A 20,159-nucleotide genomic window follows, 5' to 3' on the forward strand; every position below is an offset into this window, starting at 1 on the left:
GTTTAAACAATGACACTAGCACCACGAGATATGACCTATACTGTCTACACGAGGCCACAGACTCTCAGAATCTGAATTGACCAGGAAAAAAGTCTTGAGGTGTGTTTCACACTAATGACTTTCCCAAATTAGCTGTTAATCCACCTATTCTTGCCCTGGGTTGCATGAGCACCGAGCCCAGTTTATAATGATGGGCAGGATCTGGACCTCTGGAGCTGCCAGTACCTCCAGGCATAAACATAGACGCAGGGACCCCCTTGCTCCATGACTAGGATTTCCAGACTGAGTGATGAGTGCAGGTCAGGGGTCCAGAGCCATCACACTGGGGCTACCCCTAGGTTCTCAGTTTGGCTTTTCCACTTACGAGGTCAAGAGCTTGGGCCCTTTTTCTCAGCACCACCTCCATTTGGGGAGAATGAATAGTAACCAAACTTGAGGAATGGCTGAGTTGAGGAAAGAATCAGGTAACATATAGCCAGTGTGCAGTGGTGATGAGAAGTGTTTAGAAAGCTCACAGTTGACTTGCGCTGTGTAAGAGGGAAAGCTCTGAGGAAACACACATACACACATAGAGCATCAGAATCACAACACATGGGCCCACATGTGGGACCTGATTCACACAAACCCACAGCCTCTAAATGATGGAGTTTGTTCCAGGGACCATAGAACACAGGCATCCTGGGAGATTAGTCTCTTCTCTGCACCCCCAGCCCTCACCCCTATAAGAAGCCAGCATCAGGGGGCCTCTCAAACCAGAGCCAGAGAGAGAGCCCCACCTTCATCAACCACATTGTTCCTCAGTAGAAGGAAGATCCCTGAGTACTTACCATGTTCGTTGTCTGCTTCACATGTCTGTGATTAGAGAGAAGAAAAGAGTGTGAGGCTGTCAGCATCTTGAGTACCATGCATTCAGGTCTTTTGTTCTCTTTTTGTTCTCAGAAAACCAAATGGGAAAGTGTTGTTGAGTCCACAGCCCCAAAAGAAAACCTAGAGGACTTCTGTAGTAAAGTTTGAAGCTTTTCCTGAAAGATCTCTCAAGCCCATTTTGATCAGCAATTAAAAATTTTTATTTCAATAAAGAATATTTTCTGCCGAGAAAACTGCTCCTGTCTACAGTTTTTAATTTATGTTGTCATTCTTAAAAAATGCCCTTTTGAGTTATTTATTTTCTGGGAAAGACTAAACATTCATCCATTGAATTAAAAATTGTATATATCAGCTGTCTTGAATATTTTGAAACTTTATTTGAATTCGGCTAAAAAGATAAAGTCATGAAGCGGCACTTTTATCTCAGATAAACAAGGCGTACTTACCACAGAGCTGGGCAGAGCCTCTTCCTCCAACGTTGAATTGGATACCTCCTCCACCTGCCCCTCAGGGAGCTCTACGAGGACACAGAGGAATTGTTAGGACATCTGTGACGCTGATCGGGAAGACCTTGGTAATGTGGATACACGGGGGAAGTGTGTGGATGTGCACGGTTAATAAGTGTGGGCTGAGATGTGTCGGACAACCTTCCTCATGGGTGGAGGAAGGCAGAGGAGATGAACGCTTCAGAAACGAGTCAGAGTTTCTTTAACTTTCTCGCTACGGGGAACCTGCTGAGGAAACTGCTTCTGACTACAGTTTGTAATTTACATTGTCATTTTTTAAAAATGCCCTTTTGAATTATTTATCTGCTGGGAAAGACTCAACATTCATCCATCAAATTAAAAACTGTATACATCAGCTGTCTTGAATATTTTGAAACTTCATTGGAATTCAGCTAAAAAATAAAGTCATGAAGCAACAGTTTTCAACTTGAAATTGTCAGTCTAACAAAGGGAAACACTAAAAATCAAACTGTGCTTCAGTAGTCATGTACACTTGAGAGACTTGGAGCATAAAGAAGGCTGAGTGCCAAAGAATTGATGCTTTAGAACAGTGGTGCTGAAGAGACTCTTGAGAGTTCCTTGAGCAGCAAGGAGATAAAGCCAGTCAATCCCAAAGGAAATCAACACTGACTATTCATTGGAAGGACTGATGCTGAAGCTTCCAATACTTTGGCCACCTGATGTGAAGGGCAGACTCACTGGAAAAGCCCCTGATGCTGGGAAAGATTGAGGGCAGGAGGAAAGGGTTGGGGGGCACTGAGGATGAGCTGCCTGGATAGCATCATCGACTCAGTGGGCATGAATCTGAGCAAACTCCAGGAGATAGTGAAGGACAGGGAAGCCTGGTGTGCTGCTGTCCATGGGCTCACCAACAGTCATACACGACTTAGCAGCTGAGCATTGTGACCAAAGATACATTGCATTTATTCTTTTCATAATTTTAAGAATTAAAATGTTTCATATAATTTTCTATATTCACAATGCTGTGTATCTATCAACACCATCTACATATAAATCTTTTTCGTCAGACACAATATAACCTCTGTATCCATCAAGTCATTGTCCACCTTCCCTCTTGCCTCCTGGCTTTGGTAATTTCTATTTCCAGTTTCTGTGAGTTAGCTTATTCTATGTACCTTAAGAGAGTAGAATAATACAATATTTGTCTTTTTGTGCCTGCCTTATTTCACTAACTATAAAATTTTTTTGTATTATTTGGGCCATCCATTTTGTAGCATATTTCAACCCTTGATTTATTTTTATGGCTGAGGAGTATTCCATTCTGAGTACATATCACATTGTATTTATCCACTCATCACATGATGGCCTTCGGATTGGTTCCATCATTTGAGTGCTTACAGCGTACTGAGAACATGAGCGCACAGGCTTCTGTCTGTTACCATGACGATGATAAACAATACTGTGCATAGTTAAAGTGTCATTAAAGGTAACAACACAAAGTGTGACTCTCAGGTGAACTATGGATTTTTAATTACTAAAAGTATATCATCTCACTAATTGTAATAAATGTACCACACATACGTTATCTGTGAGTAACATTTGCTAGCTGAAACTGAAGTGATGGGGTACAGGAATTTTCTATATTATCTGTACAACTTTTGTGTCAATGTAATCCTGTTCTAAATAAAGTCTAATAATTGAAAGAAATTTTGAAACATGGCTTTAGGGAGGAACATATCACTACTAATGTTAAAAAATTAGCTAATGTCCAAACCATAGCTAGAGACCATCTCCACTCTTAATCATGAACCATATGATGAATTTAAAATGCATATGTCCTTCCACAGTTAAAACAGTCCCAACTGATATAGTAAGTTTCAATGTGAACACATGAAATAGAACACTGTTTATTATTTCAGCTTTTCTTAAATATGAGGCACTGAACATACTACAGTAATTATTCTTGAGTCAACTTGATGAGGAAAATTCCACAGTACCTTCATCTGGGTCAGTGAGAGCGTGCACCCTATTATGTGGCCAACAACTAACCCTCTTTAACCAGCTGGTCACTGATCTTCTTGACCTCCGAGGGATCTTTCTCCTCGCCTTCTGGACAATACATCCTGTGAAATGCATTATAATGGGGAGAGCTGTAGACATCTTGCTGGCAGAGAACCACACGGGAATTAATAATCATTGATCAACAGTTCAATCCTCGATCCCCTTCCTCACCAGATGCCTAGCAGGGCCTCCTGAATCCAAGGTGGACTTAGGAAGGTCTGCGGTTTATGTGCACTGAACACACCCACAGACTGGCTGTGTGCAGATATCTCTATTTAACAGACCTAGAAGCTCAGCAGAGCATGGTGACCATGCCTGATGGACTGGATTCAGATCCTCTTCAGGAGAAGCAGGTACATGGGAAAGACATTTGGATCTCTCTTTGCCTCAGTTTCCTGTACTGAGTTGGAGAAATGTTAATATGGCCTATTTTTAGTATTATGAGGCCAAGAATGATTAAATTTAGGTAAAAGGGTAGATAAATGAAGGAGGGACTTACCTGGAAGTCAAGTGCTTAAGTATCTGCCTTGAAATGCAGGGAATAGGTGTCTGATTTCTGGTCAGGGGAGTAAGATCCTACATGCCTCAGAGCAGCTAAGCCCACATGGTGCAACTACTGAGCCCAAGTAGCACAACTAGAGAGCCAGTGCCCTGCAGCGAAAGATCCGCATGGTGCAACGGAGATCCCATGTGCCACAGCCAAGACCCAAAGCAGTCAAATAAATAAATAGAAAGCCTCATAAATGCTCTGTAAGAGTTCAGTCTTGAGTGATGTCAAGAATAAGGTGGACCTTTAGTAGCAGTTGAAAGCAGAGAGGGCATTTTGATGGTTCTAAGTAAGTGGGGATGGAAGCTTACCTCAGCTTTTACACAGAAACAAGGCTTTACAGTTTATGTAGAGTATCTATTATCACCTCCTCTGACACACAGCCCTGTTGGGGAGGATGTGGGGACAGAGTGGGGGCTGTGAACATACATTACAGTGGAGGGTATTGACATTTAGAGAGATCAAGTGACTTTCCAAGAGCACACAATGGTGAATGCCACCCCCCTCTCAAATGCTCCTGCCCCTAGTTTTCTGCGGATGAGAGCTGGACGCCCTGGAGAAGAAGACTCAGCCTAAAAAATAACTCAAATCCTCCTTCCACCATTTGTCTCTATATTTCCATTTCTGATCGAAAATACAACTTTCTTCTGAGGCAAAGCTCCTCAGAAGAACCATAGGATTTCACCTGTCCATCCCCCACAGATTCTTCACATGGACAACCAGGAAGCAACAGCCTTTTCCATGTCATTTTGCTGAGTGACGAGTGGTCTGTTTGGCTTCCGAGTTGGCTCAGAGCTCAGAATTTTCTACACCAAAAGCTACATGATGGCTCCACCAATTAGCTTCCCTTCCACTGACCAAGTCTGGATGAGGAGTTAATGTGAGTTAACTGGGAAGGTGGCCACCTGTGCTGGGCTGTGGTGTCTTAATTATGTCTCTGATGTTCAGTCTCACAGCTGATCAGAGCACTGATTTCAGCAGCCTGGATGAAGCGCTAGCTAAGAATAGGCAGGAGCTCGAGTCTTCCCTCACTAAAATTCTGACTGTATCAACTCATCATGCTCTAGACCCTGTAGTGGAAGACAGCAGAGCCCCATATTCTTTTTGAAATTCATGTCCATACTCATAGACTAGAGATCTCACCCCAAGATTCTCCTTGAGGATCGACAGACAGACCCTCCTTCCCTCAGTGACCACACGTTCATCCTACTAACCCAGCAGCACTGTACCGTCTCACCAAACTCCCTGCAAAGGCAAACAGTGATCCTGCTCACATCCACCCATGGAAATTTCACCAGCAAATCCCAGCTTTTCTCATTTTTAAAGTTTCTGGGTTTACACTGAACGCACTTGTAGATTTGGGAAGCTACATTTAGAAGAGTTGAGCCGTAATCCCCTTTTCCTGTAATATCCATTTCTGGGGACTCATCATGGTTCTCCTGCTTCAGTTCTTTCCATCTATTCTCTGGTAGAGTGTGTACACAACTGTCACTAGAAAATTGTACATTTTTCTACATTTGGGAAGATATTTAAGGCTGCCAGGTGACAGAAGAATCAAAAAGTATAAACTAAGGAATAAAGTAAAAGTATATAATACATCTATACCTCTGTAGATAAACTAGAATGATGGAAATTAAAAAAAAAAAAAGATGAGGAGAAAGCTTCAGTAAAAGTTAACCAGCCCATTTGAAGAAACAGCCTTCAATCAGTAGGAACGTACCTCTAAAACAACAATTCAAGTTGCCCATTTTAAAACACTCCAACAAATCACAAAAGAAAAAAAATGAAACAAACCAAAACACTCAAGTACAGCTCTTCTCACTTGAACTTCTCAGCTCAAAGTGGCAATTGGTACAGAATGCAGAATGTGTATCATGACATTTCCATGGAGACGATTCCTCACAGAACTTTCAGAGCGAACTGGACTCTGCACAGGATGAGTCCAAAGGCTGCCATATAGAAAGTGTGCTTCTATGGGCAAATTTAGCTTTTCAGAGTGAACATTTTATGTCAACACTGAATCCCAGGCTTCAAGATTCTGCCCTGATTCAGAAAATAAGTTATATGAGAGAAAATGGCCTGTCCCCCAAATATAGATGTTTGTGAACATCACAGGGTGAAGAGGGACAAGGCTAACACGTTGAGAATAAAATGAATTATATCCATATATATATATAACACACACATATATATAAACACATATATACATATATCATCTCCAATCATTTCTAGTATTTCTATGTCACCAGAAATTTCTAGACCAAGTAATTTAAACTATGTTCCAGCTAATATAAAAAGCAACATTATCAAAATTCAATTGCAAAATGTCCTATTCTCTAACCATATCCTTATCAAATTCCTTAAACCCTTTTCTCATTCTCTACACATATCACTTCCTTTCCTCTGTATGCACCTAAATGTACAGACTTACTTACCTCTCAATCTCTGCCAATTCATTTAACAGTTTATCTTTATTGTATGTTAACCCTGGCTATTCACTGAACAAATAACAAAAAACAAATCACTATGTTTTCACCTGTAGGTTGGGTGAGTGTAGTTACTCTTTTTCTAAATGAAGAACTTTAGACAATACAAAACTTCAGGACTAAATGTGTGTTCTGGGTCATAATTAAAACCTAATCACACCCAGTGTTCGTGATGGTCATGAGCACTGGTTATCAGATGGTAAGTGACCGGCCCCCTAAACACAGAAGTGAAAACTCTAGGAGAAAGATGAGAAGCTGCCCTATTAAAACAAAGTAGGTGCCCTTACAAGGTACAGAATGGTGTAATGTGTGTGTGCGCCTGTGTGTTCAGTCGCGTCTGACTCTTTGCGACCCCGTGGATTATAGCCCGCCGGGCTCCTCTGTCCATGGAATTTTCAAGGCAAGAATACTGCAGTAGGTTGCCATTTCCTTTCCAGGGGATATTCCCAACCCAAGGATGGAACTCTTGTCTACTTGTCTCCTGCATTGGCAGGTGGATTCTTTACCACTGAGCCATCTGCAAAGCCCAGGTTTAGTACAAATCCTTATCACTGATGAAAAAACAAGAAAGTATGAAAGTGTTAGCCACCCAGTCATGTCCAAATCTTTCCATCTCAATGACTGTAGCCAGCCAGTCTCTTCTATCCATGGGATTCTCTGGGCAAGAATACGTGAGCGGGTGGCCATTCCCTTCTCCAGGGGATTTTCCCGACCCAGGGATCGAACCTGCGTCTCCTGCACTGCAGGCAGGCTCTTTACTGTGTGAGCCAGCCGGGAAGCCCTTCACTGCTGACCCACCTCACCCCCAAGGATCTGAACTAACAGAGTAAGTGGGGCCCTGATGAAGTAAGACAGTAATTAAGATGGTGTCATATTTTTTTCCAAGGATTACCCAACAGAGATATGACTGAGGGTGGAAAATAGCAAAGAATATTACATGACTCTAAATGAAAAAATGTAGTGCTTCCCAGCTTGATGGAAAATGTGTGTGTGTGTGTGTGTGTGTGTGTGTGTAAATAAGGAAGATGAGGAATAAAATTTTTAAAAGAACTAAGGAATGTGTTTCTTCTTTAATAGGATTTTTTAATGTATTCAATATGTTACAATATTGCTTCAGTTGTTTTTTATGCTTTCAGATTTTTGGCTTCCAGGCATTTGGAAGGCGAAGTCCTAACCACTAGACTGCCGGCAAGTCCCTAGGGAATATATTTCCAAATATATTGGAGGAACATCATTCAAAAGGGAGTAAAGCACAGCAGTTCAGACACCCCGTTTGGGAAGGAAATCAGAATGACTCAGAGGACTCCCCTTCAGGCTACCACCTGAGAATCTATGGTGAACAAAGAGTAATGAGTGAATGTAGGTAAAGCTCTTAGAAAAGTCCTTCTCAGAGTGTCAGTGCTATCTGATCATTCCATTAATAAATCTGGAAAGACGACCAAAACTTAACAGTTGCTACTTCCAGAAACTGAATCTAGAAGGCTACAGAAGAGGGAAGGAAGGACACACAGATCTTCATTTATCTTCCTTGGTAACCTGTGAATTTTCCACAGGTGTGTTTTTCTCGTTGCTTTTAACATAAAATGTTTTTTATAAACTACCCCCCAGTGACATTGTATGAGGCACCCTCTTTGTTTTGCTCACGGTCCCAAGGTGAGGAATTCAGACAGGGCACAATGGGGATGGCTCTTTCTGCTCTAGGATGCTGGGGTCTCAGGAGAGGAGACTCACCAGTTGGGGCTGACACTAACACTAGAAGCTGGACTCCTCTGGAGATGACATCACTGCCACGTCTGCAGCTGAAGCTGGGTTTGATGGAGGAGCTTCAGGAAGCCTCCCCACGAGGCCTGGGCTTCATCCCAGCAGGCAGGACTGCAGAGCTCATTCTTAGTGGTGGAGGGCTCCAACAGGAGACTGACCTGAGTGGCTCATGGCTTTTTCAGGCTTAACTGTGGACATTACCCGGTGCTATTTCCAGGACATCTGTCACTGATAAGTAATCTCTCCTCACCCTGTGTCAACTCTAGTTAGAGGAAAGGGCCTAGACCCACATCTAAGTGGGAGAAATATAAAAGAAACTAGAGAAATGTTCATAGTTCAGCATGCAATAGAAAGCAGAGTCTGCAGTGCACAATACCCGAGATGTGCTGACCAGAGACCAGGCTTCCACACTAGTCAGTGACAAAAGCAGGAAAAGGAAGCTCTTATGGGAAAAATAATCTTTGAAGAGCAAAGCAAGAAAAGGTCATTATAAACACAGCTCAAGGCAAGTCCAGGACAAAATTTCTTAGCATGCCATTAAAATATGAAAAGAGTGAGTCAGAACTCTGCACACATTTTCTTCTTCCCAGTTTCATGTTCACCTGCCTTAGCCTCCAAGCAGAGGGCTTAGAGTTCCAGGAGCCCTCTCCTATCAGGTCCCATCTGAATGTTGTTTCCTGCCTGTGTCCCCTTCCTCATCACTGCATCAAATGCTCTCCACAACACGTTCCACAGAAACACAACCATGAGCAACAAGGTGATCAGAATGAGCGACCCACCCACTTCTCCTGCTCCAGTTGAGGCTCTACTGGCTCTCACAGCATCACCTTGACCTTTTCCCCAGGGTCCTGAAGAGACACCCACTGTGGACAGCAGATGGCAGTCATCTGTGCTCTGTGCAGTCAGAGCCCTTCAGTAAGACACTGATCTCAGTTGCAAACCTAAAGACAGAGATGCTGAAAGAACCAATTTTCAACCTCTCACTTCTACAGGCCCTTTAGAGCTCTCACCTTCATGCTAACCAACCTGAAATCCAAGTGTTTTTGACACACGTAAAACATGCCTTTAAGGAATTATAGCGTCATATCTGGTTAGTGGCTACCACACTATAAAACACAACAACCACTATGTAAGTTTATATATGTGCACATGCTTAGTCACTCAGTTGCGTTCAACAATTTTCGACCCCGTGGAGTGTAGCCAGCCAGGCCTCTCTGTGATGGGATTCTCCAGGCAAGAATACTGGAGTGGCTAGTCGTTTGCTTATTCGAAGGATCTTCCTGACTCAGGGTTTGAACACAGGTCTCCTGCATTGCAGTTGAATTCTTAACCATATGAGCCAGCACAGGATACTGAATGGAAATTAAGATTAGCACCACTTATTCTGCCACTTTTGATTATGGCAGAACAGTTTTTGGAATACCAGGGAACTTTGCTGCAAAGGATGGTGTAGGGCTTCCCACGTGGCTCAGTGGTAAAGAATCTGCCTGCCAATGCAGGAAACATGGGTTCGATCCCTGGGTTGGGAAGATGTTTTAGAGGAGAAAATGCAACCACTTCAATATTCTTGCCTGATGGATACCATAGACACAGGAGCCCGTGGAGTCACAAAGAGTCAGACACAACTGTGTAAGTGAGCATGTATGAATATATATAGGATGTTACCACCCCTCTCCTGGTTATTCCCTCTGCATTTCATGGCCTTTTCAAGATGGCTGTTTGCTGATATACTAACAAAGAAAAGAACTCTGCCCCATTAAAGTATTTAAAATGCGAGGCTAAGAGAGGGATGTGGCCCTCTACTGGTTTCCATTGAAACCAATGTAACCAATGAAACATTCTGCTATTAATTCCCCCTGTTACTGGTAGAATCTTTATCCCGCCCCCCCACCCCCAAGTGAAGAACACTGCAGCTGTGTTCTGCCTGTCACCGGCTATCCCTGGGTGTCTCTCCAGGACCCTTTCACTTCAGACATGCAAGACATCCCATCTATTTTCCTTTGGTAGCTCTGTCATTGACTCTGGAATCTGTCTTGGGTCTCAAGTCCAGGCAAGTACAGGGCTTGCAGGCCTGTGAAGTGTAGTCCAACTGCCTCTGCAGAGTATTTTCCTGACCTGATTTGATAATTCATCTGTAGGTATTTCCTGGGCTCATGCACATATTCCAGGTACTCATGAGCCTTTGGGACACTGAAAGATCTGGGACATCCAGATCTTAGAGGAAATCCCAGCAGGTGTTCCTCTTGAGGGAACAGGGGGACAGGGCCCAGGGCGCCTGTGCTGAACATCGTCAGAGAAGAGGTGAGGAGGGAGGGAGAGACACTGCGTCTCCTCACGAGCCCATCCCTCCAACACTGACTCTGAGATCAGGGAGGGAGGGACACAGGGCCTTCAGAGAGACATGACCAGTGCACTGGACACTACACACCCCACTGAGAGAATGAAACAGGCACGCGGAACTGAGATGACAGATCTCGCTCATAGACTTTAGAGTCACTACTGTTGACATTTCTACACTACCGAAAGCTAAGTAAAGATTCACTGCAACACCAATCAAAATATTAATGTCATTTTCATACAAATGGAAAAAGCAAGTCCCAAAATATATATGGAACCACTAAGGACTCCAAATAGACAAAATGAGAACAAAGATCAAAGTTCCTCACCTCCTCATTCCAAAACACATTACAAAAATATTGGAATCAAAACTCCATGATAGTGACATAGAAACAGATAATAGCCTTAAAGACCAGAATAAAGAGCCCCAAGTAAACTCATGGACACATGGTCAGATGAAATTCACCAAGGTTCTAAGACAACAAGATAGACAAAGGGTAGCCTCTTTGATAATCAGTGTGACAAAAAGATAACCTACAGAACAATTACAAACCAAATACCAGATAAAGAGCTCATACTCAAAACATATAAGAAAACACCATGACTCAAATGCAAAACAAATATAAAATTAAAATGGTAAATAAACCAGTTGAGTACTGTGCAAAAACTTAAATAGACATTTCTGGAAAAAGACATACAAATAGTAACATATATAGGATAAGTTTGTCAACCTCACTAGTCATCAGGTGAATGCAAATCAAAACCTCACACATGTTAGGTTTTGTACTATAAAGGCAAAAAGTTAACAGGTTAAGGCCATGATATGGGGAGCTGGAACCTATGCACACTGCTGGTGGGAGTGTAAATTGTACAGCTCTTTTGTGGAGAATAGTAAAATGGTTCCTTATAAAAGTACAAACAGAATATCATATGATTCAACAAATGCAGTTCTTGATATATATACAAAGGAAATTAAATCAGTATCACAGAGAGATATATACAGTCCTAAATTCACTGCAACATTTTTCGTAACAGCCTTGATACACAATCAACTTCCGGTGACAAATAAGTGTGCTATGCCTGAGGTAACCTTAGATAAGTGGGAGATATTTAATTCTCAAAATAACTGCCGAAGACTCTTAGCGCCTTAGAGAGGATGAAAGGAATATTACAATTAAAGTACCATGTCCAAACTGTCTTAATCTGAAGTGGTGCCACAAAGGTTCTACAGATAGTGAAGCCTCATATACACACAGCACCAGCCAGGGTTTACCCCAACCTTGGAAGGACTGGGAGGAATGAGACCTGGGAATGTTTGAGGAAGGGTCACAAGGTGGGAAGGACTGGGGTGTGGGGAGCAGGGGCAGGGCTGTCTGCATGGAGCATCGGGTTCTAAGAGGAGCAGTGATCCTCGGTCCTGCAGCTCTGAGTCTCTGACCTAGGTCTGGTCAGTCCCAGGAGACCAGGTCAGTAGGGCTTCATGAGCAAATGTGTAAAGAAAGCCAGCGGCCCCTTCACAGTCTCTAGAATCCGTGGCCATGCTGGTCTCTAGGGGCAGCTGGACATGGACTGCTCTCACGGGGAAGCACCTTCAGCACAGCACCCTTGGGGAGGTGTGGTGCTGAGATGAGCTCCAGCAGACTCAGCCCAGGCAGGGACGCCAGAGCACGTGTGCTTTGACTTATTCAGCCCTGAGAGCACCCTTTACATGAGAAAGAAACAGTGAGGACAATCATGAGGGGAAACCACAAGTCCTGAAAGTGCAGAGGGCGACAGTTCATGTCTCACCCACCACCTGACACTCACTGCAAGAACTTGGTTTCCAGTGACAACTGACTATGAGACTTTTGTGTTCACTAGGATATGTGCATCATAGGAGAATTTAAACATGAAGCCAAAGTCCCTGATACATAATACCCTGCAGGCACTAACCAGAGCCAAGCTTTCATATTTGGCAGTGAAAGGACAGGAAAGAGTAGTCTTGTCAGGAAGGACGTTTCTAAACCGGAAAGCAAGAGGCGATGACAGTAAGCACAGCACAATAAAGCACATGGACACATAGCTCTATTATATCATTAAAATGTGCGGGGAACAAGTCACAGTTCTACACATGGTTCCTTCTAATTCCTGACTTTATATTCGCCCTCCTTCATCTCTAAAGAAGCAAGTGTAACGCAAGTGGTCCAGGAAGCCTCTGCCTCTAAATCCCACCTGAAAGCTGTTCCCGACCCTGCGGTCTCCTCTGCATCACTGCTGCTAATACTTTCCAGGAAAAAGTCTGTAGAAAGACAACCATGAGCAATAACATAGCTATTATACAAGTTGACCCACCCATTTCTCCTCCTTCCCTTGACTGACACAGCATCTTCCTTGTCGTCCCTCCTGGTTCCCAGACCTCTCCCGTGCTTTACTCTGACATTCAAGCTTATGAATCTGAAATTCCACCACTTATGGATGGACACACTTGAAATATGGTTAGGTTGACCAAGCAATTGCTTGCTATTTATGTGTTTTTTTTAACATAGCAAGTTAAGTATTCCTTGAAATATGTTAATTATAAATAAGCAGATCTGACTAGCGGCTACTACACTGGAAAGTTCACCTCTCAGAGCTCCAAAGATAAAAGAAAAGGCAACACACTGCCTGTTCTCCTTGTTCTTTATTGCAGAAGATTTGTTGTCCTGATATGTCATTCATATGGAGGAATACCTGGGGCTCTTTTACACAGGTCAGGCATTTGGAGAGTGCTTGTGGACATTCCAATAGTAAGATGAACACTCAGATTCAAAGAAAATTCCCTGTAGGGGGCTCACTTGTAGGCAGAGGTGAAGGGCATGGCCCAGAGCTCAAGTAGTACAACTAAGTAGAGAGTAGGTACAGAGCGGGGAGGGAAACATTTACTGTTTTATGAGCCCAGGTTTCCCATCCCTGACACATTAATAAATTGACACATGTGTGACATAAATAAATGACACATGTGTGACAAAATGATCTTCGCCAAGGTTCTAAAATTACCAAATGAAGAAAGAGCAGTCTCTTCAACAATCAACAGAAAGGCAACATTCAGAATGAGAGGAAGTAAATGGCAACTTTATATCTGAATAAGGGGCCAATATCTGCAATATATGAGAGACTACTACAACTTCAAAACCATAATAGGCAAATAATTGAGTTTTAAAAATGTGTGGAAAGACATAAACACAGCAGGATCCTCTATGACCCACCTCCCAGAATATTGGAAATAAAAGCAAAAATAAACAAATGGGACCTAATGAAACTTAAAAGCTTTTGCACAACAAAGGAAACTGTAAGCAAGGTGAAAAGACAGCCCTCTGATGGGGAGAAAATAATAGCAAACGAAGCAACAGACAAAGGATTAATCTCAAAAATATACAAGCAACTCCTGAAGCTCAATTCCAGAAAAATAAATGATCCAATCAAAAAATGGGCCAAAGAACTAAACAGACATTTCTCCAAAGAAGACATACAGATGGCTAACAAACACATGAAAAGATGCTCAACATCACTCATTATCAGAGAAATGCAAATCAAAACCACAATGAGGTACCATTACACGCCAGTCAGGATGGCTGCTATCCAGAACTCTGCAAGCAATAAATGCTGGAGAGGGTGTGAAGAAAAGGGAACCCTCTTACACTGTTGGTGGGAATGCAAACTAGTACAACCACTATGGAGAACAGTGTGGAGATTTCTCAAAAATCTGGAAATAGAACTGCCATATGACCCAGCAATCCACTTCTGGGCATACACACTGAGGAAACCAGATCTGAAAGAGACATGCACCCCAATGTTCATCGCACCACTGTTTATAATAGCCAGGACATAGAAGCAACCTAGATGCCCATCAGCAGACGAATGGATAAGGAAGCTGTGGTACATATACACCATGGGATATTACTCAGCCATTTAAAAGAATTCATTTGAATCAGTTCTAATGAGATGGATGAAACTGGAGCCCATTATACAGAGTGAAGTAAGCCAGAAAGATAAAGAACATTACAGCATACTAATGCATATATATGGAATTTAGAAAGATGGTAATGATAACCCTATATGCAAAACAGAAAAAGAGACACAGATGTACAGAACAGACTTTTGGACTTTGTGGGAGAAGGCGAGGGTGGGATGTTGTGAGAGAACAGCATTAATACATGTATATTATAAAGGGTAAAACAGATCACCAGCCCAGGTTGGATGCATGAGACAAGTGCTCGGGCCTGGTGCACTGGGAAGAACCAGAGGGATCGGGTGGAGAGGGAGGTGGGAGGGGAGATCGGGATGTGGAATACGTGTAAATCCATGACTGATTCATGTCAATGTATGGCAAAAACCACTACAATATTGTAAAGTAATTAGCCTCCAACTAATAAAAATAAATGGAAAAAAATTTTTTTTAATGTGTGAAAAATTTCAATAGACATTTCTTCAGAGAAGACATAGAAGTGATCAGTATACACATAAGAAAAGTGCTCAACATCACTAAGCATCAGTGATAAAGAAACCAGGTCAAAAGGAGATGCTGCCTTTCAGGATGATTTTTATAAAAATAAAATAACATACGTTGGCAAGAAGGTGGAGAAGTGGAACATTTGTACCCTGTTGATAGGAATGGAAAATGGCATAGCCATTATGGGACAGTTTAGAAATCCCTCAAAAAACTATTAAGAGAATTTTCCTAAGATCCAGCAATCACTCATCTGAGTTTATGTCCAAAGGGAATAAAACTAGAATGTCCAGGAGATATCTACAATCTCATATCCATTGCAATATGTACAAAAAAACCAAGATAGAAAAATTGCCCCGTGTCCACAGGGAGATAAATCAATAAAGAAAATGTGGTATTTACTTACACTGCAATGTGATTCAACCTTTAAAAGCGAAGGAAACCCTGTCATTTTCAGCAATATGAATGAAGTGGGACGATATTATAAGAGTGAAATAAGTCAGTTACAGGAAGACAAATCCTGCACGATTCCATTTACCTGAGGTATCTAAAGGAAAACTCAGAGAAGCAGGTAGTAGAAGGTGGTTCCAAGAGCTGGAAAGAGAGCAGGGAGGGTCTGTTCGATGGTCATAAAATCTTAGTTGGAAGATGGAAAAGTTCTAGTGACGCACTGAACATCACTGTATGCAGTAGAGAGGACTGGGCACTTTAAAGCTTAAGAAGCAAGTCTGGCCTGAACTTCCTCCATCGATCTGTGGAGGCTGCGCCTTTCTCAGGGCGAGCAGCTGCTGCAGGGCACTGGAGTGGGGAGCAGCTGAAGGAGACACCCCACGTCCAAGGTTAGCGGCAGCGGCTGTGAGGAGACACCCCACGTCCAAGATCAGCAGCGGCGGCGGTGAGGAGACACCCCACGTCCAACGTCAGCAGTGGCGGCCGTGAGGAGATACTCAGTGTCCAAGGACAACAGCGGCGGCCGTGAGGATACACCCCGATTCCAAGGTCAGGAGCGGCAGCCGTGAGGAGACACCCCACGTCCAAGGCAAGAAGCAGCAGAGGAATAGGCAAATGTGACCATGGAGTACAGAATGAAGCAGGGCAAAGGATAATAGAGTTCTGCCAAGGGAAAGCACTGGTCATAACAAACGTGATCTTCCAACAACACAAGAGAAGACTCTAGACATGACATCACCAGATGGCCAACACCAAAATCAGATTGATTATATTCTTTGGAGCCAAAGATGGAGAAGCTCTATACACTCAGCAAAAGCAAGACCGGGAGCTGACTGTAGCTCAGATCATGAACTTATTGCCAAATTCAGACTTAAACTGAAGAAAGAAGGGATATCCACTAGACAATTAAGGTATGACCTGAATCAATCCCTTACAATTATACAATGGAAGTGAGAAATAGATTTAAGGGACTAGATCTGATAGAGTGCCTGATGAACTATGGAAGGAGGTTTGTGACATTCTACAGTAGACAGGGATCAAGATCATCCCCAAGAAAAGAAACGCAAAGAAACATAATGGCTGTCTGAGGAGGCCTTACAAATAGCTGTGGAATGAAGACAAGCCAAAAGCAAGGGAGAAAAGGGAAGATATACCCATTTGAATATAGAGTTCCAAAGAATAGCAAGGAGAGATATGGAAGCCTTCCTCAGGCTTCAGTGCAAAGAAATAGAGGGAAACAACAGAATGGGAAAGACTAGAGATCTCTTCAAGAAAATCAGAGAAACCAAGGGAATATTTCATGCAAAGATGGGATCAATAAAGGACAGAAAGAGTATGGGCCTAACAGAAGCAGAAGATATTAAGAAGAGGTGGCAACAGTGCACAGAAGAAATGCACAAAAAAGATCTTCACGACCCAGATAATCACGATGGTGTGATCACTCACACTCACCTAGAGCCAGACATCCTGGAATGTGAAGTCAAGTGGGCCTTAGGAAGTATCACGACGAACAAAGCTAGAGGAGGTGATAGAATTCCAGTTGAGTTATTTCAAATATTAAAAGGCAATACTGTGAACATGCTGCACGCAATATGTCAGCAAATTTGGAAAACTCAGCAGTGGCCACAGAGCTGGCAAAGGTCAGTTTTCATTCCAATCCCAAAGAAAAGCAATGCCAAAAAAATGCTCAAACTACTGCACAACTGCATTCATCTCACATGCTGGCAAAGTAATGCCCAAATATTTCCAAGCCAGGTTTCAGCAATACGTGAACCGTGAACTTCTAGATGTTCAACCTGGTTTTAGAAAAGGCAGAGGAACCAGAGATCAAATTGCCAACATCCGCTGGATCCACCAAAAAGCAAGAGAGTTCCAGAAAAACACCTCTTTCTGCTTTATTGACTATGCCAAACAATAAACTTTGGTAAATTCTGAAAGAGATGGGAAAACCAGACCACCTGACCTGCTTCTTGTGAAACTCATATGCAGGTCAGGAAGCAACAGTTAGAACTGGACATGGAACAACAGACTGGTTCCAAATAGGAAAAGAAGTACGTCAAGGCTGTATATTGTCACCCTGCTTATTTAACTTATATGCAGAGTACCTCATGAGAAACGCTGGGCTGGAGGAAGCACAAGCTGGAATCAAGATTGCTGGGAGAAATATCAATAACGTCAGATATGCAGATGATACCGCCCTTATGGCAGAAAGTGAAGAAGTAGTAAAGAGCCTCTTGATGAAAAGTGAAAGAGGAGAGTAAAAAAGTTGATTTAAAACTTAACATTCAGAAAACTAAGACCATGGCATCTGGTCTCATCACTTCATGGCAAATAGAAGGGGAAACAGTGTAAACAGTGTCAGACATTATTTTTTTGGGCTCCAAAATCACTGCAGATGGTGACTGCAGCCATGAAATTAAAAGACATTTATTCCTTGGAAGGAAAGTGATGACCAACCTAGATAGCATATTAAAAAGCAGAGACATTACTTTGCCAATAAGATTCTGTCTCTTCAAGGCTGTGGTTTTTCCAGTAGTCATGAATGGATGTGAGCGTTGGAATGAAAAGAAAGGTGAGCACTGAAGAATTGATGCTTTTGAACTGTGGTGTTGGAGAAGACTCTTGAGAGTCCCTTGGACTGCAAGGAGATCCAACCAGTCCATCCTAAGGGAGATCAGATCTGGGTGGTCATTGGACAGACTGATGTTGAAGCTGAAGCTCCAATACTTTGGCCACCTGATGTGAAGAACTGACTCATTGGGAAAGACCTTGATGCTCAGAAGACTGAGGGCAGGAGGAGAAGGGGATGACAGAGGATGAGATGGTTGGATTGCATCACTGACTCAAGGAAGATGAGTTTGAGTAATCTCCGGGAGTTGGTGATGGACAGGGAGGCCTGGCGTGCTGTGATCCATGGGGTCGCGAAGAATCTGACACATTTGAGCAACTGAACTGAAGTCCTTTCTCAGATTCCTTCAGAACTGGGTGCTGCTTGTGGGTACCACCAGAGCCTCCCTGCAGAAGGAAGGAGGCTCTCTAGTACTAGGTGCCTTGGGTGAGGGGGGAGGGATTCATTCTGAGGCTCTAATAGGGAAAAGTTTGAATGAGGAAAGTGGCAGGGTGATGAATCACGAGCAATGAAAATACTATAAGACCTACTAAGAAGTGAGATTTACGATTAAATGAAGGTGTGATTGACCCAATAAGGTGGGTTCTGAAATACAGTTTTGTTTAAAAGAATCCTGAAGGGCTTCCCTGGTGGCTCAGTGGTCATGAATCTACCTGCCAAGGTAGGAGATCCCTGGTCTGGAAAGTAACTGCAATAAACGTACCACATATATATTACCTGTGAGTAACATATGATAGCTGAAACTGAAGTGATAGGATGCAAGAATTTTCTGTATCATCTGTACAACTTTTATATCAATGAAATCCTGTTCTAAATAAAGTCTAATAACTTAAAGAATCTTGAAAGATGGCTTCAGGGAGGAACATATCCCAGCTAATGGTAAAACATTAGCCATAGTCCAAACCAAAGCTAGAGACTATCTTTACTCTTAAACATGAATTAAATGCTGAATTTTAAATTGCATAGCTAAAACAGTACCAACAAATGCAGTAAGTTTCAGTTAGAATGCATGAAACACCAGAAGAACATTGCTTAATATTTCAGTTGTTTTCTTAAATATGAGGCACTGAACATACTACAATAATTATTCTTGAGTGAACTTAATGAGAAAATTTCCACAGTATAATCAACTGGGTCGGTTATAGGGTGCACCCTATTTTGTGGCCAAACAGGAACCGTCTTGACCAAGCTGGTGCTTGATGGTCTTGAATTCTGAGGAACGTCTCTTCTGGTCTTCCAGACAAAGCGTCCTGAGAAATGCATTATAAAGGAGAGAGCTGTTGACATCTTGCTGGCAGAAGAACACACAGAAACTGATCATCATTGATCCACAGTTCAATCCTCTGTTCCCCTTCCTCACCAGATCCTAGCAGGGCCTCCTGAATCCAAGGTGGACTGAGGAAGATCTGCAGTTTGATGTACACTGAAAACACCCACAGACTGGCTGTGCAGGCAAACATCTCTATTTAACTGAGACCTAGAAGCTCAGCAGAGCATGGTGACCATGCCTGATGGACCGGATTCAGATCCTGTTCAGGAGAAGCAGGTACTTGGGAAAGACATATGGATCCCTCTTCGCCTCAGTTCCCTGTGCTGAGTTGAAGAAATGTTAATATGGCCTATTTTTAGTATTATGAGGCCAATAATGATTAAGTACAGGTAAAATATTAGAAAAATAAAGGAGGGACTTCCCGGGCTGTCCAGAGGTTAAGAATCTGCCTTGCAATGCAGGAGATGGGTGTTTGATTTCTGATCAGGGAAATAAGACCCTGCATGCTTGGAAGCAACTAAGAAAACACGTTGCAACTACTGAGCTCAAATGCTACACTAGGGAGTCAGTGCACTACAACTAAAGATCGGCAGGATGCCATGAAGATCCCATGTGCCACAGCTAAGATTCGATGCAGCCAAATACATAGAAAAGCTTCACAAGCACTCTGTAAGTGTTCAATTTTGATAGACGGTAAGAATAATGTGGACCTTTAGTAGTGGTTGAAAGGAGAGAAGGCATTTTGATGGCTCCAAGTGAGTGGGGATAGGAACTTAGTCCAGCTTTTGCACAGTAACAAGGCTTTACAGTTCATAGACA

General features: G+C 42.7%; 1 protein-coding gene across 8 annotated transcripts in view; it reads right to left on the bottom strand.

Annotated features, from left to right (window-relative positions):
- Positions 1-20,159, bottom strand: part of LOC122708283 — a 69,633-nt gene that overhangs the window by 18,714 nt on the left and 30,760 nt on the right. For all 8 annotated transcript variants that reach the window (XM_043924554.1, XM_043924562.1, XM_043924560.1 and 5 more), the window contains exons 2-4: positions 3,332-3,457; positions 1,314-1,384; positions 828-852 (exon numbers count right to left, since the gene is read on the bottom strand). In XM_043924554.1, coding sequence (XP_043780489.1) covers positions 828-852; positions 1,314-1,384; positions 3,332-3,457 — 222 coding nt within the window. The remainder of the gene's footprint in view (positions 1-827; positions 853-1,313; positions 1,385-3,331; positions 3,458-20,159) is intronic.

This window comes from Cervus elaphus, chromosome 14, assembly GCF_910594005.1.
Source record: "Cervus elaphus chromosome 14, mCerEla1.1, whole genome shotgun sequence".
Taxonomy (NCBI): Eukaryota; Metazoa; Chordata; class Mammalia; order Artiodactyla; family Cervidae; genus Cervus; species Cervus elaphus.